The 25,314-nt window shown below is 56.4% G+C and overlaps 1 protein-coding gene across 1 annotated transcript; it reads left to right on the top strand.

Annotated features, from left to right (window-relative positions):
• The first annotated feature begins 1,696 nt into the window (after window positions 1-1,696).
• Window positions 1,697-24,509, top strand: ADAMTS15 (ADAM metallopeptidase with thrombospondin type 1 motif 15). Its single transcript, XM_056131444.1, has 8 exons — window positions 1,697-2,729; window positions 11,806-11,938; window positions 13,152-13,319; window positions 13,690-13,973; window positions 19,393-19,570; window positions 21,467-21,648; window positions 21,751-21,926; window positions 23,398-24,509. Exons 1-8 carry the CDS (start codon window positions 1,770-1,772, stop codon window positions 24,170-24,172), a joined length of 2,856 nt encoding a protein of 951 aa, XP_055987419.1. The 5' UTR covers window positions 1,697-1,769; the 3' UTR covers window positions 24,173-24,509.
• Window positions 24,510-25,314: the final 805 nt, after the last annotated feature.

Here is a 25,314-nt window from a genome sequence, read left to right as displayed (position 1 = left end):
GACATTTGAGTTTTAGGCATACAAAATTTTATTTATTTTTGCTTTATTTTATTTATTTTTTGGGTCACACCCGGCGGTGCACAGGAGCTATTCCTGTCTTTTCACTCAGGAGTTACTCCTGGAGGTGCTTGGGGGACCATATGGAATGCTGGGAATCGAACCCGGGTTGGGCGCGTGCAAGGCTAACACCCGCTATGCTATCGCTCCAGTCCCAAGGCATATAATATTTTAGCGCCAACCCCAACACCACAGTCAGTTTCCCTCCACCAGTGTTCCCATATTCCCTCCCTGCTCCAACTTTCACCCCATCCCCACCTGCCACCTTGACAATCACGTTACAAAGTTCCAGTGGTTGCAGCTTAGATCTCATGTTTTGGGTGTTGTTGAGTCTGGGCTTTGGATCTGTGGTTGCACCACTCTTCGACATCACGGGCATAACTGAAGCCCCGATGCCTGTTCACCCATTAGTTCCCATCCTCCCCCCGCCCCACCCAATTTCTTTCCTTGTCTGTCCTCCTCTCTAAACACCACCCACGTTTCCAAAGGGCTCCCCGTGGCTCCCAGCCGCGGTGACAGTATCTGCCTGTGTTAGGGGTGTGCATCCCGCCCTCAGGCCCCTTTCCCAACTCCAGGATGATGTCCCTGTGCGGGTGTGGCACAGACCACTTCCTGGAGGCTTCCTTCTCCCTCTGCTCTCTCTTCTGGAAGCCGTGGGCTCTCCTGGCAGGCTGGGGGCTCTGGAGTCAAGAGCATGGATAATCCGGTGATGAGGAAGCGATGGGGTTTGTTGGGCCATAATTTATAATGCTAAGTTTGTATAATTTAATTTTTAGTAATGGCTGTGTTGAATGGCTGACTGGCAAAATTCCTGAAAATGGTTCCAATCTGCCCCTGCTCAGCCAGCAGCACCCGGCACAGTCCCCCCTCAGCCTCCCCCACAGAGAGTGGACTCGGGGAGCAGAAGGGCTCACTGTGTTCCTGGAAAGCTGCCCTTCAGGCATTAGGGCATTTATGGGGGTCATCCTTAGTCCGGGTGTTTTAGGGGTCAGGGAGATGAAGAAACAGCAGATGTTGCAACAGTGGGGATGGGGTGGTCCTGAGCGCGGGGAGGAAGGGGGGCATTGGTGCGGCCGACTCCCTGCTCGCCACTGCATCGCCCCGGGAGGCAGAGGCGCAGACCTTAGGGTTCCCAAGGGACAGCGGCGCCGTCCACTCCGGGGCGCAACCGCGGGGGCCGAACGCAACCCGAGATGATCCGCGCGCTGCTTCTCCGGCCAGCCCACGCCTCCTGCTCCACGCCACTCCCTCCCCGCAGAGTGGCTCTCCGGCGCGGGGGCGGGACGAGTTCTTGGTGGCCCCTGGAGGCGCAGGGCTGCAAGCCGGGGGAGGCTGGGAGGGAGGAGAGGGAGGGGCGCCGACGGGGCCGGCCGTCCAAGAGGAGGGGGCCTTTAATAGGCTCGCCCAGCGCCGGCTCTGCAGCGCGGCGGCCAGCGGCTGTGGTCGGGAGCCGCGGCCGGCACCTCCCTCGGCTTCCCGGCCGCAGCTCTGGGTCCTTGCACTTGACAGCGCTCGCCCTGCAGCTCCCGGGCGGGCGCGCGGGGCCGGGACCGGCACAGGTAGGGGGAGGCGCGGGCCGGCCGCACGCTCAGCGCCCCGGGGAGTCGCTCCGGCTCCGCTCGGAGCCGCGGGGTGCGCGTGTGCCGGCGGCCAGGAGACCGCGCGGGCCAGCGCGGAGCCCGGCCGAGCCCCGCGCCGCACCGCCCGGAGCCATGTTCCTGCTGGGCATCCTGACCCTGGCCCTCGCCGGGGTCCCCCCGGCCGGCGGCTCCGAGCCGGAGCAGGAGGTGGTGGTCCCCATCCGGCTGGACCCGGACATCAACGGCCGCCACTACTACCGGCCGGGTCCCGAGGACGCCGGGGACCAGGGTCTCATTTTTCAGATCACGGCCTTCCAGGAGGACTTTTACCTGCACCTGGCGCCCGATGCCCAGTTCCTGGCGCCCGCCTTCGCCACGGAGCACCTGGGCGGCCCCCTGCAGGGGCTGCTGGGGAACTCGCTCGACTTGCGGCGCTGCTTCTACTCGGGGGACGTGAACGCCGAGCCCGACTCGTTCGCCGCCGTGAGTCTGTGCGGGGGGCTGCGCGGGGCCTTCGGCTACCGAGGCGCCGAGTATGTCATCCGCCCGCTGCCCAACGCCAGCGCGCCCGGGGCGCAGCGCAACGGCCAGGGCGCGCACCTCCTGCGGCGCAGGGGCGCCCCCGGCGGGCCTCCCGGAGATCCCACGTCGCGCTGCGGGGTGGCCTCGGGCTGGAACCCCGCCATCCTGCGGGCACTGGACCCCTACAAGCCTCGGCGCCCCGGCTTAGGGGAGAGCGGCAGCTGGCGCCGCTCGGGGCGCGCCAAGCGCTTCGTGTCCATCCCGCGGTACGTGGAGACGCTGGTGGTGGCCGACGAGTCCATGGTCAAGTTCCACGGCGCCGACTTGGAGCACTATCTGCTGACGCTGCTGGCCACGGCGGCGCGGCTCTACCGCCACCCCAGCATCCTCAACCCCATCAACATCGTCGTGGTCAAGGTGCTGCTTCTCCGAGACCGCGACACGGGGCCCAAGGTCACCGGCAACGCGGCCTTGACGCTGCGCAACTTCTGCGCCTGGCAGAAGAAGCTGAACAAAGTCAGCGACAAGCACCCCGAGTACTGGGACACGGCCATCCTCTTCACTAGGCAGGTGAGTGTGAGCCGGGGTCACCTCTCTGGGTCCAGGGAATCCCGGTTTCTAAGGGGTCACCGCCCTTCGGGGTCCAGGTCTCCCCCGTGCCACGCCGTGGCCCCCGACTTGAGAATTCGAGTCCTCTTTGGACCCTGCCCACTTTGGCTCTTTCAGGGAGCGCCCGGCTCCCAGGCCCCACATCCCAGGGGATGCCGGTGCGTCTGGACGCACGTGGCCAGGCGGAATCGCTTGGAAGGGGCCGGCCTGGCGTGGCCAATCAGAGCCTCCTCGCCGGGCTCCAAGGGGCTGGACCCCCGCAAGTTGCCGCCCCAGCCGTAGTTTGCCTCCAGGGTCCATAGGAGGCGCTATCGGCAGTGATCCTGAGGATGGTGTCGCCGAGGGCGGGGAAGGACGTCCTGGAGAGCAGCGGGGTGGCGCCTCTTGGATTTCTTTGCTGGTCGAACAGCAACGCCACCCCCCAAGTGACCCAGTTCAGCTCCCGGTTACATGTCTTATGGGTAGCGTGTCGTTTTGTTATTCTTTCTCTGTCCCCAGTTTGGAAGACCTGGGAGGGAAGAAACCCTTTGGGAGCTGGTGGGGAACAGAAGAAAACACTCAGGACATATCCCCCTTCCCCCCCAAACTTTGCTTCTCCTCTTCTCACTCTGTGCTGGGCCAGCCGCTATTTCAGGGCCGAGAGCCGGCAGTCTGCCTAGTGCACTTGCTGGGAGCTTCTAGCGGAGTTTCGCTTGTGTCTTTACTTGGATGGGAAAATCTGCCTCGGTTTTCCCACAGCCTTGGTGGCCGGAGGTGACCCTGTGCTGAGCTCCTGAGCAGAGCCGGCACAGTTGCTCCCAGCCTGAGTCACTGCTGAGCTTCCACCAACCCCAGGGGGACTGTCAGCCTCCGGCCCTGGCCCCTGGCAGTGTGGAGGTGTGAGCGTAGTGGCCAGGATCAGCAGATTCGAATGGTGGAGTTGGAGAGATACCAAGCACCGGGATCAAAACACAGTCAGCGGGGCTGGAGAGAGCACAGAGGCTGTGCATGCGGCTGGCCAGGGTTCAAGCCCAGTTCCCCAAGCACTGCCAGCAGCGATCCTGAGCATAGAGCCAGGAGTAAGCCCCGAGCACTGCTGGGTATGGCCCCAAACCAGAAAGCAAACAAAAACCCCAACAACTCCCCCAACACCAACCCCACCATAGATTCCTCCCCCACAAACAAACAAACTAACAAAAATTAGGGACTAGAGTGATTGCACAAAAGAGTATAGGGTGTGTGTTTTGTATGCAGGAGACCTGAGTTCAATCCTGGACACAATATGGTCCACCGAATAGTACCCACCCCCCAACCCCCCAATTAAAAAAAAAAAGAAAAAAAAAAAGAAAAACCAGATCAGAAAACCATCACTACTGTTTGGAGAAGTGATAGTTCAGCCCCGATAAGCCCTGGAATGCTGCAAATTTAGATTCATAGAGGCTGGCACGCTGAGGTCCTGGGAAGTTTCTGGATTCCCAACGTGGCTCAGACTCCAGAGACGGGGCGGAGAAGGGGCACGCTCGTGATGGTGATGCAAGTCTCCAGCCTGGAGTCTGGGCGGTGCTCATACTGGTCGCAGGAGCTCAGCCTCTGGGACTGGCGTGGGGTCCTTGGCTACCTGCGTGGCTCCAACCTCCTTGTCTCCTGAGCTTGAATGGGGTGGGGGCGGGCGCCTTCCACACTGACCCATTTGGCTCCGCCAGCCCCTTCCTGGAGCTGCTTCTCTCCTTTCCCAGCCTTCTCTCCTCCCACCACCTGGTTCCTCTAGGGAAGTCCTTGGCCCGAGTCTGTTTTCTTGCGCTCATTCTTCCACCCGAGGCCTGCAGAGCGGCCCAACTCTGCAAGCACAGCCCGAGAGCGTCCCCGGCAAAAACGGCAAAGGGATGTGGCTGTGACCTCTGCGCACAGGTCGCCGGTTCCCTTGGTCACAGAGACACAAAGTCCAAGGCCAGGAACAGGAAATCTTGAGCGGGCAATGCAGCTGCTGACCCAGCGGCGCTCGGGGACTTGCCTGCGGGGGTCTGTCACTGGCTCTCAGTCACTGACCTCAGCCTCTGCAGCCTGGGCCGAGGCTGCCTTTGGGAATGGTGCCAGCAAGAGGACTCGTGCCATGAGCCTCACAGGATCTGCCTTTGGAAGGAGAAGTGAGCCAACAGCCCGGTGGCTTGTATGTGTTGGGGTGTGAGTGTGGCTGCAGAGGGCTCTGTGGATCTCGGCTGGATGGATCTCAGCTTTGCCCACTTGGATTCCGGAGCGGTGGCGTGCCAGGTGGGGCTTTGAGCGGCCGCCTCCCCCGCAGCTCACTGTGGCCGAGCCCCAGAGCAGGAGACTGTTGGCAGGGCCCTTGTGCAGGTATGTGCTTGAGAGGAAGCACCCCCCCCACCCCCCCGAAAGCCTTGCCAACAGACTCAGGGGCTTGCTGCATTCTCAGAGTCTGAGGACTGGTTTGTTCTGGAACTCCCTGGGGAAGGCACAGGACTGGACGGGAACTGAGCGCACAGCTGCTCTTTCTAGAAGAGGCAGATGTTGTCTCCGGGGTTGGGAGGAAGGGTTCAGTGGAGTGCTGGAGGCGGGGTGGGAAGGAGGAGGGAGAGAGAAAGAAAGAGAGAGACAGAGAGAGAGAGAGAGAGAGAGAGAGAGAGAGACAGAGAGACAGAGAGAGAGACAGAGAGAGCAAGAGACAGAGAGAGAGAGAGAGAAAGGAAGCGAGAGAAGGAGAGAGTTCTGTGGTTTCCCGGTGGACAGCTGAAGCTGAGATTTAGGACTGGGTTGTTACGAATCTCCTTTTTCTGTCGTTGTGATCACCTCGGGGCTTAGACATGCCAGTCCTGTGCTGTACTGCACATCCCCAGCCCCAGAGATTGCCACTGGCATCGGGTGCCCTGGGAGGAAGAGTTCATGGCGCTAGCATGAGGTCACCGCCCACAACCCCAATTCATTTTTCTTTCTTTTTATTCTCTTCTGGCGCTGCTGCGGATGGAACTCAGACCTTCCCTGGTGTGGCAGTCACTGTGCCACTGACTGACGATCTCCAGCTCACATTCACTTTTTTAGCTTTTTGGGTCACACCCGGTGATGCACAGGGGTTGCTCATGCACTCAGGACTCACTCCTGGCAGTGCTCAGGGGACCCTATGGGATGCTGGGAATCGAACCCGGGTCGGCCGCGTGCAAGGCAAACGCCCTACCCGCTGTGCTATTGCTCCAACCCTCCAGCTCACATTATTTTTTTTTTCTTTTTGGGTCACACCCGGCAATGCACAGGGGTTACTCCTGGCTCATGCACTCAGGAATCACTCCTGGAGGTGCTCAGGGGACCCTCTGGGATGCTGGGAATCGAACCCGGGTTGGCCGCGTGCAAGGCAAATGCCCTCCGCGCTGTGCTATTGCTCCAGCCCCCCAGCTCACATTCTTGATATCTTCCTGCACCCCTTTATTCCCAGGAGCCATCCTGGGTCCCGGAGGTCCTCTTATCAGTGGTCTGTGGCCCCCAGGCTCTCCCCAAGAGTCAGGGACCCCCACAGTGCAGCTCCTTCTTCAGACTGACACTCAGGATGCCCTCGGAGGGACAGGGAGCCAGTGAGGAGCTAGTGATTCCTTCCAGCAAGGGAATCATTGCTGGAGACCCTGAGACTCTGTCTTCAGCTCCTGCTACCTCCCTGCTGGGGCCCTCCTCTTCCTGGAATGTTTCGGTCGCTGTCACTCAGGCGTTTGCTGCTGCTTCCTCCTGCATTTCTTTGAATTTATTTTGCTGTGCTTTGTACCATCCCTCTGCCCCTCTTGGACGTTTTCTTTTCTTGTTTTTCTTTTTTTGCTTCTTGGGCCACACCCAGCGATGCTCAAGGGTTACTCCTGGCTCTGCACTCAGGAATTACTCCTGGCAGTTCTCGGGAGGACCATACGGGAAGCCGGGGATTGAACCCGGGTCGGCTGTGTGCAAGGCAAACGTCCTACCGGCTGTACTATCGCTCCAGCCCCTCTCAGACGTTTTTTTCCTGAGCTCTTCTTTCTCTTGTGGGACTATCCCAGCAGCCTCCTCCTCGCCCTTCTCATTCAGACTTGAGTCTTCTGCCTCTCCTGGGCCAGCGCCCCGCGCTCGGCTGCCTGCAGGGCCCTTGGGGATCTACCATCTTGCAGTGGGATGTGGAGGTTTTCGAGAACACGCAGCATGGGCCAGCTTTCCAGATCCTCCCTTGAGATCTTTGTTTGTTTTTGGTTTTTGGAGCCATACCCGGCTGTGCTCAGGACTGACTCCTGGCTTGTGCTCAGGGTTGACTTTTGGTTGCACTCAAGAAACCATATCTGGAGCTGGGATTAAACCGGGTGAGAGGTGTCAAGGCAAACGCCTGAACTTCTGTACTATCTCTCTGGCCCTAAAATTAAATTTTTGGTTTGATTTATCCTTGATTTATAATCTTACTGATTTTCGGGGACCGTAACATCACACCTCTCACATGTAATAGTGTAACTATTACCATTCCTACCCCCCAAATTCCAGAGCCTCCTGCCTGCAACAAGACCCTCTGTCATTTCTCCCAGAGAAGAAATAATTGGGTATTTAAAACTTGCTTATATTTTTGGGGGGTTTTGGACCACATGAGATTTGTCCTACTTTGGACGAACTGGCAGGCTACCGAATGTAGCCGGCCCACACGGCAGAGTCTGGCAAACTCCCAATATGCCAAATACCAGTAACAATGACGGGTCTCATTCTCCTAAAGAGCCTTGAATATAATCTCAGGGCTAGGATGAAGGAGACATTACTGGGGCCTGCTCGAGGCAATCGACGATTAACAGGATGATTTGTGATTTGGACCGCATCCGTTGTGCTCAGGGCTTATTCCTGGTGCACGCAGGGGGACCATATGGGGGGCTGGGGATTAAACCTGGGTCTGCTGTGTGCAGGCTCCTCAGTGGGTGTTTGTTTGCTTGAGGTGCCAGGATTGAGCCGAGGGGCTACGTAGGTGAGTCTGATGCTCTTCCGCTGAGTCTCTGCCTGGCCCTCTGGAACCCATTGGGGCTAGAGCCTGTTCTTCCCATAATGAACCATCGGTAGCAGGTGATAACGTGTTGTGTTTCTGTTTAAAAGAAAAGTGAATAGGGGCCGGATGGTTCCACAGGCCAGCACTTGCCTCGCCGCGTGAGGCCCAATGTTCAATTCCTGGCACTGCCCCCCACAAAAAACTCCCAAGAAAGCAAAATAAAAAGTTAATAGTAAAATCATAATAGACGTGTTCGACTTATCTCCCACATGCAGTAAAAGGACTAGATAATGGTGTGGGATTTTATACAAAGCCAGGCCCAGGAAGCTGTCAGCAGAGGAGAACAGCCTGTGAGTCAGGATTTAATAGTATTTCAGCCTTGTCCTTAAATGGAAACGTCCTCTCCACGCAGGGAAGGTGGGCAGGGGAGCGGAAAGCGTGGAATCTCTCTGCTCCCTGACTTTGGGGAGTTGGCTCTCCCGCTCTTCTTGCTCCAGATAGTGAGCCGATGTTAGTGGTGTTTGGGGTGCAGGAGGGGAGGAGTTTGGAGGCAGGACTGTGCTTCCCACAGTGCTCCAGGTGGGAAGGCTGGAAGGATGTCTCACTCAGAAGCCTGGTGACCCTTCAGAGTGGGATGCTGGCAAGCGGGGAGGGATTGGGGGGGAGTTACTCCCTAAATACAGACAGGGCTGGGGCAGTGCAGCGGGCAAACTGTCTGTCTTGCCTGCGACCGACGCGGTTCACCCCCTGGCCCCCACGATGATCCCTCAAGCCTGCCACCCGCATCTTGCTGTGGGTCACTAACCCTGCCGCCAGGCTGCAGGGCTGGGAAAGCCAGTCCTGGGCTCTTCTGGGGTTTCCTCTCGGCTCTTTGCCACCAGCTTTGGCCCAGGGGAGAGGCGGGGCGCCAACAGGAGCCAGCAGTCAGGGTGCACTGCAGGCGGGCGAGACGGGGTCAGTATGTCACTGCAGGTGTATGGCTCCGTGCCAGGAGCTTGGTCAGCCCTGGAGGCGGGTTGCAGCCTGCCCAGGAACTGAGGCTCCTGCCCCCCCTCCTCCCTCCCGGGCCTGGGTGGGAGAGTGCAGGGCGCCTGCATACTGTGGGGGGCGGGCAGGGGCAGGCTCTGGCTCAGAAGGGCCCTCCTTTCCCCACCTGCTTGACCCTGGGCTGACCACGCGTCTTCTTGAGGCTTCCCCAGTAAAGTGGGGGCCGTGGCTCCTCCCTCCTGATGTGGCGGCCGGCTTCAGCATACTCTAATCAGTCCTGAGAGCAGCGCCAGCCGGTCCCTCCTCAAGTGAGGGCTGTGGGAACGATTGTTCTGGCAGCTTCAGGGCCTCTTTTTTTTTTTTTTTTCTATTTGGTCCACACCCGGCGATGCACGGGGATTACTCCTGGCTCATGCACTCAGGAATTACTCCTGATGGTGCTCGGGGGACCATATGGGATGCTGGGAATTGAACCCAGGTCAGCCACGTGCAAGGCAAACGCCCTACCTGCTGTGCTATCGCTCCAGCCCTGGGACCTCTTCTTCCTCCCCTGGCTATTCCTTGTGATTCTGGGGCCGTGTATGGTCTCTGGCTTGAGCACCGTTTTGGCAATCTGGAGTGATTGATCCTCAAGCAAGACGGCAGATGGGGCGTGGGATGGGCTGCCCCTTCCCTTCTGACAGGCCCAAGAGACCCAGGCATGCTGCGTGACCTGTCCTTTCCCCTTCTCGCGAGCCAGAGCCCCCATCCTTGTGGCTCATGAACAGACATGGGTTTGGGGGTGCTCGAGGATCAAGAGCAAGGGGGAGGGGAATCACGTTCAAGGGCCAGGACGTTCCCTCTGCCCTGCTGTTCCTCTAGAAGCCCCCTCCCAGCGTGAGTGAGCGCTCACAGGGCCGGGCCTCAGTTTCCCCACTTGTAGATGGAGAGGACGGTTGCCCTGCTTGGTTCCTGTGCTCTGGTGGGCCAGAGGAGCTCAGCCATCACAGAGTGGGTGGGGTTGGGTGTGAGCAGGCAGGTGTCCCCGCTGCCAAGAATGCTTCTGTCTTTGGCCTCATCAATAGGCTTGGTTTGTATAGGACTGCCCCCCACCCCGCCCCTGCCCTTGCTGGAGATTGTTGTGCAGCTCAAGAGAGGGCAGGGGTGAGGAATGAGGCAGGAAGGCCTCTGTGGAGGCCAGCAGTGGGTGGGGGGGATGCGGTGGACATAAAGGGACCATCTTGGTGGCAAGGATTGGCCCCATGCATGGGGACAGCTGGAACAGTGTAATCTGGGCGGGCTGTGTTGTTGGCCAAGATGACAATCGGGGAGAAGCATCCGCCACTAGGATGGGGCATGAGAACGTTCCTGAAGAGGGAGGCCGGTGGGGTCTGAGCTGGGCAGTCTGCACCCCTCGGAAGTCTTGTTTCTGCAGACAAGTGCCCAAGAGGAAGAGGTTAAGGCAGTCAGAGTACCTTCCAGAAGTGGGGAGACCGCCAGGTCCCAGCTGTTCCACCGCTCCTGGGCATTCAGAACCCAAAGCCCAGCCTTCTGTACAGAGTCTGGATGGGGGACGGGCAGGGCCTGTGACCCCAACAGCTGTGTCTTCCCCCAGCTGGTGGCAGCCAGCCACTGTTCCCAGCTACACCCTCAGGAAGTTTGCCGACTTTTTCCTTGTTCCTCTTGTTTGATCCTGGGAACAGGGATTTCTTGATGGAAAGAACAGGTTGCTCCTGGCCAGGAATAAGCCTGCAGCTGCCTGCCCCAGTTCCAGTGAGAATGCACCAGCTTCAACTTGAGTCTGTGAGCTTCTAGAATCTCCCAGCACCTTCCATTTGGCAGCTGAGGGCAGCTAAGATTTGGGGGGCGGGGCTGTCAGAGCTGGGTCTCAGGTCTTCATTTTGGGGGAGTGTGATGAGGATTGACATCCCCCTGGGGGTGATTTTCACTTTTCTTCGAATTTATTTTATTCACTAGACAACTTGTGCCCAAAGACAAGAGACTCAGGGAGTCTGATGCTGCTGTCTGGGGCTTCTTCCTCTCACAGAGGCCCAGGGCTAAGAGGGCAGGGAGCAGCCGAGGATGAAGCCTTGTCCAGCCCAGGTGTCTTATGAATAACAGTCACTTTCACAGAGAAACAGGGCTCCTGAGGAGGGGAGACTAGCACCCCGTCCCAGATCAAGTTAGCGATAGGCCAGGATGGCTCCTGGGTTTATTGTGGGGAGTCCCCAAGCAGAGCTACTGGGCCCGGGGGCCACTCCTAGTATTACTCAGCCAACCAGATAGGACCCTTGGGTGCCTAGGCCAGTAAGTGGTATGCTTCTTGGGCCTACGTAACGGTGCCGGAGTCTTAAGGCTTGCCCCGCTGATGCTCAAGGGCCATGTGGTGGGTGTGTGGAGAGTGTGTGGTAGTTTGGGAACAGTGACAAGCGCTTGTGTTACAGGTTCCCCTTCCAGACTGGGACTCTGGCTGAGAATTCCCAGACACTTCTTCCTTTGGGTGGGGGAAGCTATGCTCCAGCATCCAGACCATCAGGGTCCCTAGCTCTGCGCTCCTTAATGGAACTTGGTTCTTTCCTTCCTTGTGTTGGCTTCTGTCATCTCCTCACCCCACAAAGCCGTGAACCTGCAGTCCATGTTGGGGGCCCCGACTTCGGCAGCCTTTGTTTGGCTAAGTCTGGACATGGCCTGGTACCCGCCTGCCCCTACTCCCTGGCTCAGTGAAGCCAAGTGTTTGGCAAAGCCGGGTCCTTGGCAGTGATCCCTACAGAGCACCTGGGCATCTGGATCTCTGGGTTCTCTACACGGGGGTACCTACTTGCCCTCCACCCCATCGGGCTGCACGTTTTCCTATTGGGAGTCACCCTTGCCCGGGGCGGGCAGGCTGTCTCTCTACAAAGTGCTGGCCCTGGTACTTCAACTTTGTGCCCCCTCATTTTTCCCTGCAGAAGAGGGGCTTGGGTAGAATCTGTGCAGAGAGCCACAGAGCTGGCTGCAACCCCAGCCCACCTGGGTTGGTGCCTCCAAGAGCCCAGGACCCCTGGGCAAAGGGTCGCATCTCTGATGCTGTCTCACTTGTGGTTGGTGTCTGCTTCTCCCCTGCCCTTGCAGGACCTGTGTGGGGCCACCACCTGTGACACTCTGGGCATGGCGGACGTGGGCACCATGTGTGACCCCAAGAGAAGCTGCTCTGTGATCGAGGATGATGGGCTTCCGTCCGCCTTCACCACTGCCCATGAGCTGGGTAAGGGTAGGGGTGGGGAGTGTCCCTCTGGGGTCTTTCTGGGTTGCTCTTGGGGGTGGGTGGGTAGACATATGTCCTCACTTCCCCATGTCTGCAAGCCTTAAAGATCCTCTCTCAGGGGCTGTCGGCCTTAGCCTTGGCTTTGCTTAATCTTTCCCATTGGCTTTAACTCTGTTGGCCAGCAAGTTGGTTTAGGGTTTGGGGTAAGGTTAGGCGTAGAGGTAGGGTTAGGACTAGGTGTAGTGCTAGCGTAGGGGTAGTGCTAGGGTTATTGTAGGTTTAGAGGTTAGAGGTTAGAGTTACAGTAGGGTTAGGGGTTAGGGTTGGGGGGTTTAGGGTTAGGGGTTATGGTTCAGGCTGGGATAGTTGTTAGGGTTAGGGTTTAGGTTAGCACTTAGGGTTAGGTTTAGGGTTAGAGGTTTCAGTTCGAGTTCATGTTATGGTTAGGGTTAGGGCTAGAAGTTAGGAGTTAGGGTTATAGTAGGAGTAGAGATTAGAGTTAGGGTAGGGTTAAAGGTTAGGGTTAGAGTAGACTAGGATCAGGGTTAGGGTTAGGGGTTTGGATTAGGGTAGGGTTAGGGTTAGAGTTAGGGTAAGGGTTAGGATTAGGCTTAGGAGTTAGAGTTAGGAGTTAGGTTAGGGGTTATGGTTAAGACTAGGAGTAGTTGTTAGGGTTAGTGTTTGGCCTAGTGATTAGGGTTAGGTTAGGATTAGGGGTTTAAGTTTGGGTTCATGCTAGACTGGGGTTAGGTTAGGAATTAGTTTTAAGATGACTGATTCAGGTGTGTCAGCCACTCAAGGGAGAGTTAAAGTTAGGTTTAGGGTTATTGTGATGAGTTTGAGTTAGGGTCCATGTTAGGGTTAAGGTCAGGGATCAGGTTTAGTGGTTAGATTAGGATTAGGCCTAGGGATCTGGCTTAATGGTTAGACTTGCACTGACCTACTTAGGTGTGTTCGTACTCAGGGAGGGTGAGTCAGAGTAGACCCTACTCATGCCAGGTAAATTGTTGTACCATCTGTGCAGACCCCCGATGCACACTCACACCTGATCGGCCTTTATGGAACAGTGTGGAGAGGGGTGGCTGTGACCAGCCTGAAATCTGAGGGCTCAGCTCTCTGCTTCCTCAGCCGATCCTCCTCCTCCTTCTGACCCTCCTTAAGCTAGACCACCCTTCTCCTTCTGTCCCCTGAGTCCTCCTGGCTGCCTCCACAGGCCACGTGTTCAACATGCCCCATGACAACGTGAAGGTGTGTGAGGAGGTGTTTGGGAAGCTCCGGGCTAACCACATGATGTCCCCTACGCTCATCCAGATCGACAGGGCCAACCCCTGGTCAGCCTGCAGTGCGGCCATCATCACAGACTTCCTGGACAGTGGGCATGGTGAGCCAGAGGGGCTGCTGTGGGGGGTCTTTGGGGGCAGGGATTCAGCTCTCTGTGCCTGGTCTCTGTGGTACTATGGAGTTGGGCTCTGGATGCCGAGGGCTAGTACAGCTGGTTGTTTGTTTGCCTTGTATGTGGCTGACCCTGGTTCAATCCTTGGCACCACATATCATCCCTTGAACATTGCAGGATTGATCCTTGAGCTCAGAGCCAGGAGTAGGCCCTGAGCATTACTAAGTCTGGTCCTCATACTCCCATCCCCCAAATTATGTTGGGCTCTGAAATGGACCATGGGTCCATTCTCTTTCCCTGGGGCATGCTTGCTGCATTTTCTTGGTTTATGCCAATATGTGCCCTTGCCTCTCTGCAGGTGACTGTCTCCTGGACCAGCCCAGCAAGCCCATTGTCCTGCCCGAGGATCTGCCAGGCACCAGTTACTCCCTGAGCCAGCAGTGTGAGCTTGCCTTTGGCGTGGGCTCCAAGCCCTGCCCCTACATGCAGTACTGCACCAAGCTCTGGTGCACGGGCAAGGCCAAGGGCCAGATGGTGTGTCAGACCCGCCACTTTCCCTGGGCTGATGGCACCAGCTGTGGCGAGGGCAAATTCTGCCTCAAGGGTGCATGTGTGGAGAGACACGACCTCAATACGTACAAGGTGAGTGGGCTGCAGTAGCATGTGGGGGAGAGGGGAGTGGTTTCTGGGGTCTCCACATCACAGGCTTACTATAGGACCATTGTTGGATGGCACAACTGCTCTGTGTCTGTTTTCCTGGTGGTGCTTCTGCCTCCTCCTTGACTCTGAGATCAGAGAAAACACAGGGAAGACCTGTAGGCAGATGGGGCAGGGTCCATCAACAGGAGTGGGGTCCTTGGTCTGAGCTTATTACCTTGTCCTGCCTGGGTGTGGAGCAGTGGCCCCTGAGTGATCCCTTAATCTTTGGAGATGCTCAGTCATTCTTTCTTTCTTTCTTTCTTTCTTTCTTTCTTTCTTTCTTTCTTTCTTTTCCTTTCTTGTGTTTCATTCTGTAGTGATTGTTGATTTTTGCAGCTGAAACATAGTTGAACATAAATTAGAATGTCTTTCTTGATCAATAGGATCAGTCCCCCAGCAGGAATGGACTCAGAGCCTTTCATGATTTCCAAAGGTGATGAAAACATTGTCTGCACCAGGTCCGGAGGTGGAGACATGAAGGGACTGAGGCTTTTCTGGAGTTTTTGGATTTTGGTCAAGTGGGTCTCATCGCCTCCTGGGCCTGGCTAAAGGGCACAGGAGTCTTGTGACCACAGAGGCAATATCATCCGAAAGCTTTCACCAAGGGATTGGAGTGATAGTCCAGTGGGTAGGGCTCTTGCCTTGCATGCAGCCAATCTGGGTTTGATCCACAGCATCCCACATGGTCTCCAAGCATTGCCAGGAGTAATTCCTGAGTGCACAGCCAGAAGTATCTCCTAAGCATCACCAGGTGTGGGTTCAAAACCAGAGAAAAAAGCTTTCACTGAGGCCTGTTCACTTGCCCTGAGCTGTTGGCACAGAAGCCTACAAAGTCTTTATCTGACTCTGGGCATATGTGCTTACTGAAAGCTGGAGCCAGAGAGCAGGCCAGGACCGCCATCCCAGAAGGGGTCTGGGAGGATCACTTAGAATATAGGAACTTGGGCTGCATCTTCACAGCTTACTGCCTGGTGGACATATAAGACATGTGACCGTGACGCAGGTACCATTAGAGGGGGTAAGCGTGTCTCGGGAGAAATGGGCACAAGACTCGGGGGCTTGGTGGACAGAGCTGAAGCTCTGTTAGGCGGGGAGGGGAAGGCTCTGTTAGCACCATGCTGGGGTAGTGGTTCTGGGCCGGATGGCGGCCAACTTGGCCACCAGGTGGTGTGGTCAGACTAGAAGCTTCTGAGAGCAGTCTGGGCGTAGCCAGCTCCTTCTCTTGGGAAGATGAATGTGTCGTACAAAGTGCTTGGTCAAGAGGATGCTGGGTGTTGCAGTTGGGATCTGGGCACCCACGATCTTGCACTTGAGTCCCAGAGTTTCCGCTGACAGCTCAACCCACTGTATCGTCAGCTTCTGTCTGAATTATCCCTTCACTGTGGCGGTCCTTCCGGAGGACACTGCCTTTCTAGAACAACCAAGGTCCAGGTGCAACGCTGACTGCATCAAACCCTGCGCGTACCCTTGGTAGAGTCACGGGAGCCCCATACTGGCCACCAATGCCCGTTTTCCCCAGCTCCCTCTTTGAAAAAACAAGGGCTCCAAAAGGACTCAGATAAGTCTTCAATCCCAGGTGGACCGACCACCCCATGGCCCAACCCTCTTTCCTTAACTCCTCCCTCTCCTGGGGCCTGCACCACCCTCCTTGTTGAGTGAAGATCCACATTCTGTGGCTAAATCACTACTGCTTCTCGTCTTTCACTGGTGCTCAGGGTTGAACCTGGGTTGGCCGCATGCAAGGCAAAGGTCTAACTATACTGTCTCTCCAGGCCCTATTTATTAACTTTTATTTTGGGGCCACATCCAGCAGTGCATAAGGCTTACTCCTGGCTCTGTGCTCAGGGATCACTCCTGGCAGGCTCAGGGCACCGTCTGCAGTGCCAGGGATCGAACCTGGGTCAGCTGCATGTAAGGCAAGCCCCGTATCACACTGTATTATCTCTCAATTCTCTGTACCAGACTTTAAATGCGTTTGTATGTTGAACGCCTCCCAGTTTTTCCTTCTGACCCAGTCCTCTGGCCTGATGCCACAAGGAAAGGTCCTGCCACACCTTGAAATCTCCTTTTGGAGATCTGACCAGCACCATGAATACAACCTAGGCACACCTGAGTCCTTTATCAGACTCACCATCAGAGCAATCAGAGGTACCCTTTGCAGTCTCAGTGAGGGCTGGAGGCCTGCTCAGAGGCCTGAGTGCTTGCCTTGTGCCCACAAGGTCTTCACTTTGGTCCATAGCACTCCATGGGCCCCCAGTCCCTGCTGTGTTAGCCCCGGTGATCACCAGCCCTGCCTCTTCCTAGGCCGGAGCACTGAATGGTCTGACCTCCTTGGTTGAGGATGACTGGGGGTGGCCTCCAGCCCCCCCCCCCGTCCACCCCCCCTCCCCGCACTGCCTAGCAGGCCTCTCCCAGACTGAAAAATAAATTAAAATAAGAGAAAATGCTCATTTCATGCCCGCCCAGAGGCTGCTTGGGGGTTTCCTCCTTGTTTGCATGAGCCAGCCCTCACCTGTACTTACTGATTCTCTTGTTCTCGTGATGCTGGAGTATTCCAAAGGTTTTTTGCACCTGTTCCTCTGCCAAGGCTTCCCTGTCCCTGATGTCTGTATGGGTCACTCCTGTCCTCCAGACCTTGGCCCAGGCGTCTCTTCCTTCCTCAGTGGGACCTCTATCACCCCCCCCCCCCCAATACAAAGCAGGCCCTTCCCCATTCCCCTCTCCTCACCTGCTTAGCACCTTCTCCAAAACCTTCGATTTGAACAAATGCAGTTTTGGTGCATCTGCCCAGCTAGGCTAGACCTGCTCTGAAGGCTGTGCTCGGGACACTAGTGCTCAGGCCATGGACGAGTGACTGGCGTGTGGCAGGAATGCAGTGCACGTTTCCTGTAGGGTCTGTTAGCAGGGGCGAGGCGGGGTAGACACCCAGAGTCACCTCAGAACCTGTGGTGTTAAGCAGGGGGAGCGAGTGGACACGATAGGCCCTGCCTGGCCCTTTCCAGCCTTGCACGGCCTTGCACGGTCCTCGTTGTCCTTCGAGAGGGCAACAGCTTCCAAGGGTGATGGAGCATGGCCCGAGGGAGGAGGCTGTGTAAGGCCCGCAGGAGGCGTGAGGCGAGAAGGGAGCCGGTGCTGATGGGAAGAGAGCAGGAAGGAGGAAGAAAAATTCCAGGCTGGAGCAGATGAAAGAACAAGACTGTAGGGAGGACAGACGCTCTCTGCTCTCTGGGCTGTTCGGATACATTGCTTCAAGTATTTCTGCTCCTCAGCAGGGTCTCCCCTCCCCAACATTCCCCCCCCCCAAACTAATTGAGGTTGTGTGACTTACATATAATGATGGTTTCCCATGGGGCTGGAGCGATAGCACAGCGGGTAGGGCGTTCGCCTTACAAGCGGCCAACATGGCCGACCCGAGTTCGATTCCTCCGCCCCTCTCGGAGAGCCCGGCAAGCTACCGAGAGTATTCGATATGCCAGACACAGTAACAACAAAGTCTCCAATGGAGACGTTACTGGGCCCGCTCGAGCAAATCGACGATCAACGGGAGGGCCTTTACCTTTACCTTACCCATGTGCCACCACACCCATCATCATCAGTGTGTGTACCCACCTCTCTTCCCCAAGAACGCCCTTCTGACATGCCCCCTTCACCTGAACAATTTCGGTTTTTTTTTTTGTTAATCAGTTCTCCCATTTGGTTGCCTTTGGCTCCTTGTTTGCTACCTGGCTGTGTGTCTTTAAGTCCCACATATGAGAGAGGTCATTCTGTATCTGTCCCTTTCGTTCTGTCTGACTTCGCTTAGAATAATGTCCTTTCGTTCCATCTGTGTGTTGCAAATCGCATGATTTTGTTCTTTCTCGGAACTGCATAGTATTCCATTGTGTCTATAGACCACAACTTCTTGATCTGTTCATTTGTAGCTGGGAATTTGAGTTGTCTCCATATCTTGGCTGTTATACTAAATGCAGCAATGGACATAGGTGTGCATATACACTTTTGAATTAATGTTTTTGTGTTTGGGGGATAAGATGCCAAGAAGTGGTATTTCTGGACCACATGGGAGTTTTATTTCTATTTTTAATTTTTTTTAGAGATCCCCATATTGCTTTCCACAGAGACTGAACTAGATGACATTCCCACCAACAGTGGATGAGAGTTCCTTTCTCTCCACACCCCGCCAACACTGGCTCGCGGCCAGATCTTGATAAACTCTTCGTGGGTTAGTCACGGGATGATCGGTGACTGACTTTAATCCCAGGCTTGTTCTCCCAGTCTGCTTCCTCGGTTGCTCAACTGATGTATGTTCAAGGGATTAAAAGCCTCACTTTACTGTCATCATAAGGAAAACATCGGGGAGATTATAAATGTTCTATCTCCTCTCCACCCTCTTACTATTTTTTTTAGGGGCCGGGAATTGAACCCAGGGCTTCATACATGCAAAACATCCCTCTCCACCCTCATAAAAAAATGAAACCAGCAGGACTGCAAAATTTGTCTCAAAGCCAAACAGAGGTTGAGGATTGCTTAACAGTCTTTTTTTTCTTTTCTTTTGGGTCACACCTGGCGATGCACAGGGGTTACTCCTGGCTCTGCACTCAGGAATTACTCCTGGCAGTGCTCAGGGGACCATATGGGATGCTGGGAATCGAACCCGGGTAGGCCGTGTGCAAGGCAAACTCCCTACCTGTTGTGCTTTCGCTCCAGCCCCTGCATAACAGTCTTTTACCTATTTCTCTCCTCTTAGCACAAACATTAGAGCTTCTTCTAGAGAAACTGGTCTCAAATTCAGCCTCTGCTGAGGCAAGCAGACTGAATTTGTGAGCACTCTCCATTGGGAACACTCAGATGTCTTTGGTTATGCAGATTACCAAGAAAGGCCATGCCTGACACGGAGACAGACTCTCATACATTCACTCATGCTCAGTGAGGGGAAATTGAACCTTGGCAAGGTGGCAAGCAGGGCACTAGGGACTTCCGTTCACACGGCAACCTCCCGTCTTACCTCGTGACCCATAATACTGGCCCTGGTTTTTGCAGACCTGAAACGGTTGGAGGTGTCCCTGTTTGCTCAAGACCACCCATGGGAGTGGGGAGAGACTTGGCTGTCTGACCCCACAGTCCTCACTGGTCCCTGGGAACCCTCGAGTGTTTGCACTTGGCCTTTGCCAGTGAATCAGGTCTGAGCTGCATGGCTCTGGGCACACTCCTTGCTGGCTTGGCCTTTTGATGCCCCTGGGGAGGCAAAGTGGATCTCCCGTGGACACGGGACCCGCAAGTGGCACCCCGTGTCTGTGGAGTAGGCTCAGGGTGTGGCTGTGGCACCCTGGCTGCTTGCAGGGGTGTCACTGGCTCTTTCTCGCAGGTGGATGGTTCCTGGGCCAAGTGGGAGCCCTATGGCCCCTGCTCGCGCTCCTGCGGAGGTGGTGTGCAGCTGGCTCGGCGGCGCTGTGCCAACCCCGCGCCTGCCAACGGGGGCAAGTACTGCGAAGGTGTGAGGGTGAAATACCGATCCTGTAACCTGGAGCTATGCCCCAGCTCAGGTGAGAGGCGGGGCCCTGGGGAGTCCACACCTCGACACCCATACGAGTGTGCTCGTCCTCCTGGGGCCCTTTCTTGGGGGTTGTGTACCTCGGGAAGGGTGTCATCTGGATGCTTAGACGCTGGCACCTTACAAGGTCCCTAACGAAGCCCCATCATCATGTTCCTGAGCAGGAACTCCCTGCCCGGGATCTGTGAACTTGAGAGGGAACAAAACGGAACTGCATGTTGGTGCTGGAGAGATAGTTGTAAGGGTTAGTCAAGGCACTTGTCTTGCATGCGATCAGTTCCAGTTTGCTCTCTGGCACCATATGGTCCCCCAGGCATCACTGGGGGTAAGTCCGGAGGCTTCCAGGCATGGCTGCAGTGGCCTGAGTAATCGCAGGCACACAGCCTCAGGCCCTGGCATGGAATCCCTGGTCTGCGGGACTGAGACTCACCAGTGGGAACCCTGGGGGTTCTGGGTACTACTTGGGAGGTGCTATGCCCTCAATTACATGTTTGTGTTTGTAGCACTGTAGCACTGTCCTCCCATTGTTCATTGATTTGCTCGAGCGGGCACCAGTAAGTTTCCATTGTGAGACTTGTTGTTACTGTTTTCAGCATATCGAATCGCCACAGGGAGCTTTCCAGGCTCTGCCTTGTGGGTGGGATACTCTTGGTAACTTGCCGGGCTCTCTGAGAGGGACGGAGGAATCGAACCCAAGTTGGCCGCATGCAGGGCAAACGCCCTACCCGCTGTGCTATCTCTCCAGCCCATTTTTATATTTACCAACAATATATTTTTTGTCTTTATTTATTTATTTATTTATTTGCTTTTTGGGTTCACACCCAGCAATGCTCAGAGGTAACTCCTGGCTCTGCACTCAGGAATTACTCCTGGTGGTGCTTGGGGGACCATGTGGGATGCTGGGGATTGAACCCAGGTCGGCCACATGCAAGGCAAATGCCCTACCTGCTGTGCTATCGCTCCGGCCCCCAACAATCTTTTATTTAATTGTATCCCCTCCAGTTAGAGATTTAAGGTGTTTTTAGAGATCCATCTTTCTGTTTCAAATATCATATTTCGTTTAATACTCATAGTAAATAGAACCAAGTACAGTACTGCCAGCTATGACTTGGCCCCACTAGAAATCATGGCTATTTTCACATAACTTACAATTGACATTTATTCATTTTTTTCTTTAAATTTTTTTGTATCCTTCATTGATGGTTGCCGATTTTCTTAAATCAGGCTAGTTATGCTCGTCACTACTTCAAAATGACAGAGGTTGTTCGACTTGAAATTAGATCTTGATTAAATGCATCAACAAGGACACACACCTCTCCCAAATCTGTTCCAAAATCCGTTCAGACTTGCATATCAATATAAGTGGTATTCTTGGGGGATCTGTGTGGTTTATTTTCTACATTTAAAGACGTTGTGAGAATGATTTTAATGAACTGCTTAGGGGTTTTACATACATATGCTGCTTTGATGGCTGGCATGGATAAATTTCAGGCCATATTTTTAGGATTTCTGGGGCATTTATTGTTCTGTCCTCTGTGTTCTTTGGTTTCAGCATGCTTACTCTCTGGAGATGGGTGTCTTTTTTGTTTGATTTTTTTTTGGGCCACACTTGGGGTGCTCAGAGCTGACTGCTGGCTTTGCACTCAGGAATAATCACTCCTGGCAGACTCAGAGGACTGGGAATAGAATCTAGGTCAGTCGCCTGCAAGGCAAGTGCCCTACCGGCTTTATCCCTGGAGATAGGGTATTTTAGTGATGAGGGTTGTTTGGCTAAGGGCGCTTGGGGGAGTTGTTTGGGGGGATCTCAAGAGACTGAGCACCTGCAGAAGGGATTTCTCTGTGCACCTACCCCTGGATTAGCTTTGCACATGTTCTTCCTCCTCTCCAGCTTCTGGCAAGAGCTTCCGGGAGGAGCAGTGTGAGGCTTTCAATGGCTACAACCATAGCACCAATCGGCTGACGCTCACCGTGGCCTGGGTGCCGAAGTACTCAGGCGTGTCTCCCCGGGACAAGTGCAAGCTCATTTGCCGAGCCAACGGCACCGGCTACTTCTATATGCTGGCCCCCAAGGTGAGCGGGTCCCGCATGGAGGCCAAAGCAGGGAGTGGGTCGCTGTGGGAGCGGCCATTGAACTGCCCCCTCTGCCTTTCTCCCCTGCTGGGGGCACTGCAGGTGGTGGACGGCACACCTTGCACGCCTGACTCCACCTCGGTCTGCGTCCAAGGCAAGTGCATCAAGGCAGGCTGTGATGGGAACCTGGGCTCCAAGAAGAAGTTCGATAAGTGTGGGGTGTGCGGGGGAGACAACAAGAGCTGTAAGAAGGTGACGGGACTCTTCACCAAACCCATGTGAGTACTGGTCATGGGATGGAGGGTCAGGGTGGGGCCGGGGACTGAAGAGGAGAACGGGTTTGCCTCCAGGCATTGGAAACTTGGGTGTGATTGGGGAATGTGCTAGGTTTTGGCCAGGACCCTTGCTCTGGAGGTCACTTACATCTTTCTAGGACTTAACTCATCCCCTCATCTCTTCGTCATCCATCATCCGCCACCATGTGTTCAGCTATCGTTGGTCTATCATCCAATCACCACCATCCATCCATCCATCCATCCATTCCTCTAACCATCCACCCACTCACCATCCATCCAACCATCCATCCATCCATTCTTCTAACCATCCACCCACTCACCATCCATCCATCCATCCATCCATCCATCCATTCCTCTAACCATCCACCCACTCACCATCCATCCATCCATCCATCCATTCCTCTAACCATCCACCCACTCACCATCCATCCATCCATCCATCCATTCATCCAACCATTTACCATCCGAGTACAACGCTTAGCCAAGTACCCAGATATTAAGGGATTTAGGCAATGCATTGCAGGTGATGGACTTTGTTTTGATTCCCAGCAACTATATGTTCCACTGAGCATCATGTGTGCAGACCAGGAATCCGGGAGCACTAACAGGGTTTCCCTGGTAATTTCTAGAACCTTAGGGCCTGAGCCGCACCTCATCCTACAGCCCTCAGGTTGAACCACTGGTCTGGCTTGTCAAGAATCACTGGGAGGGGTTCAGTGATTCTTCTTGGGAACTCCCACCACCATCAATAAAAAAACAATACCTTAATGTTTCACTGAGCATGAAAATGAAGCCTAACTACCCATGGAGGGAAAGTAACAGCCTGGCCTTGGGAGTTTGTCTTGAGGGGGACACAGGAAAACACGGAGATGCCTCCTGTCCTGGCAGATGGGTATCAGGATCAAGCTGAAGATACATCTCTGGGCCCCTTAGTCACCAGCATTGTTGTGACCATTACTGTTATTCTGGCAATCATGGGGGCATGGAGTCAGGCTCTCCCATACACGAAGTCTCTGCTGGACCCTTGACCTACCTCCCGGGTCTTAGGGTCTCTTTGACTGCCAGGAACTCTGACTCAGGAATCACTCCTGGCAGTCTCCAAGGACCATGTGAGGTGCTGGGCATAGAACCTAGGTCAGCTGCATGCAAGGCAAGAGCCCACCTTGCACAGACATTTCCGAGTCCAGCCTGTCTCTTTTCTGCTCAGGTCAGTCTGCTCCTGGGCAGGGAGAGACTGACCACAGTTCCAGGAGAGGCTGGCTGGGCAGAGCCTGAGAGCTCCCTGATACTGTGGAGGGTCCCTTGAGCCCGACTAAGAGTGATCCCTGAGAACAGAGCCAGGAGGAGGTACTGAGCACTTCCATGTGTGGCCCCACGGCAGACAGGAGAAAGCAGGGGGCCAGGTGCTTGGGTCCGGGCTCCCTCTAACACAGTGCCCCCTTTGCCTCTGCAGGCACGGCTACAATTTCGTGGTGGCCATTCCCGCGGGCGCCTCGAGCATCGACATCCGCCAGCGTGGCTACAAGGGACTCATCGGTGACGACAACTACCTGGCCCTGAAGAACAGCCAGGGCAAATACCTGCTCAACGGGCACTTTGTGGTGTCGGCCGTGGAGCGGGACCTGCTGGTGAAGGGCACCCTGGTGCGCTACAGCGGGAGCGGCACGGCCGTGGAGAGCCTGCAGGCGTCCCGGCCCATCCTGGAGCCCCTCACCGTCGAAGTGCTCTCCGTGGGCAAGATGACGCCGCCCCGAGTCCGCTACTCCTTCTACCTGCCCAAGGAGCCGCGGGAGGACAAGCCGGCCCCACCCAAGCCCCCCAGGGACTCCCCGAGGCTCCACAACAATGTGCTCAGCCTCTCCAACCGCGTGGAGCAGCCGGACGAGCAGCCGCCCGCGCGCTGGGTGGTGGGCAGCTGGGGGCCCTGTTCCAGCAGCTGTGGCAGCGGCCAGCAGCGGCGGCCCGTGGACTGTCGGGGTCCCCCTGGCCAGCATCCTGGCGCGGCCTGCAACGCAGCCCACCGGCCGGCGGAGACCCGGGCCTGTGGGGAGCCCTGCCCAGCCTGGGAGCTGGGGGCCTGGTCGCCCTGTTCCAAGAGCTGTGGCCGGGGCTTTAAGAGGCGTCCACTCAAGTGCACAGGCCCTGGCGGGCGCCTGCTGGCCCGGGACCAGTGCGACCTGCGTCGGAAGCCCCAGGAACTGGATTTCTGCCTCCTGCGGCCCTGCTGAGGGGCAGCCTTGTTCCCTTGCAGACTCTGTGCCCCGGCTGCTGCTGGGGACCCTAGGGCTGGCCAGAGCCACGTGCAGAGGGCAGTGACTGGGGGCCACGGTGTCACCCATCTCCAGGGACAAGGACTGTGGTGCGGTGAGAGGCCCCTTTCTCCCGGGCCACGTGGGGGCTGCCAGGAACTCAGACACAGTCTACCTCACGCCCGACTCCTCCGGGGCCCAGGCTCGGGCGAGGCTGAGGGTGGCGGCGGCGCTGGGGCAGAGCGTCTGGGCCCAGTTCCAGCAGGACCTGGAGGACGGACACTCCCAGGTGGGACTTCAGGGACCTGGGCCCTCTCACACCTGGCACGGGAGGCTCCAGGCTGCTGGCAGAGCCGGGACCCAGCAGTGCAGCGCCCTCAGGGCCGTCTCTGAAGAGCAGAGGGTCAGGGGCAGTTGTCTGGCCCAGGTGCTCTTGTGACTTGTGGGTGGACATAAATCCAGGGGCCTGCAGGGGCTGGCTGGGGTCACGCTGAGGAGAGTGAGCCTCGAGGTGTCTCCTCTTCTGTCCATGCCAAGCCCTCTGCTCCCTGGATCCGTGGCCCCTGGGACATGGCGGGGGTGGGGACCGGCCTGCACACGCAGGGGGCTGTGTTGGCTAGTTTTAGGGGCTTGCCAGGGCTCTACTGTCTTCTCAAGGGATCCGACCATTATAGACAAACCGCATGGGGGGCCCCGGAGGGGGATTGAGAGGCCCGGGAGGTGCTGCGTTTTGGGGGGCTGACGGGAATGGGGGTGCGGGGGTGGCCTTTTTCTCTGCGGCACCTCAGAGACCCTTCAGGTTCCCACATGCCCGATGCCCGAAGGTGTGGGATACCCCCTCCCCGGCCCCCCTCACAGCTTCTGCAGCTGGGGGTCACTGTTTGCTACCTCAGGCTCTGCTCGTCGGGACGCCATGCTGTTCCGGCCCCCCGGGGTGTGGGGACTCTGGTGCTCCGGGCAGCCCCCACTGGCTACTGTCCTTCGCGTACTGAGCAACACTTGGCGGCGGGGCAGTGGGGCATGGCTTCCTGCCCCCCACCCGCCCTCACCCGCGGGGGCTCCAGACACGCACACAGGGTCTCTGTCCGAAGGTGCTTGGGGACAGGCTTGGGGAGGAGCCC

The sequence above is a fragment of the Sorex fumeus genome, unplaced genomic scaffold (genome assembly GCF_029834395.1).
Source record: "Sorex fumeus unplaced genomic scaffold, SorFum_2.1 ptg000091l, whole genome shotgun sequence".
Classification (NCBI taxonomy): Eukaryota; Metazoa; Chordata; class Mammalia; order Eulipotyphla; family Soricidae; genus Sorex; species Sorex fumeus.
The sequence above is the reverse complement of the archived record's forward strand: the minus strand, read 5'-3'. Positions and strand labels throughout refer to the sequence as shown.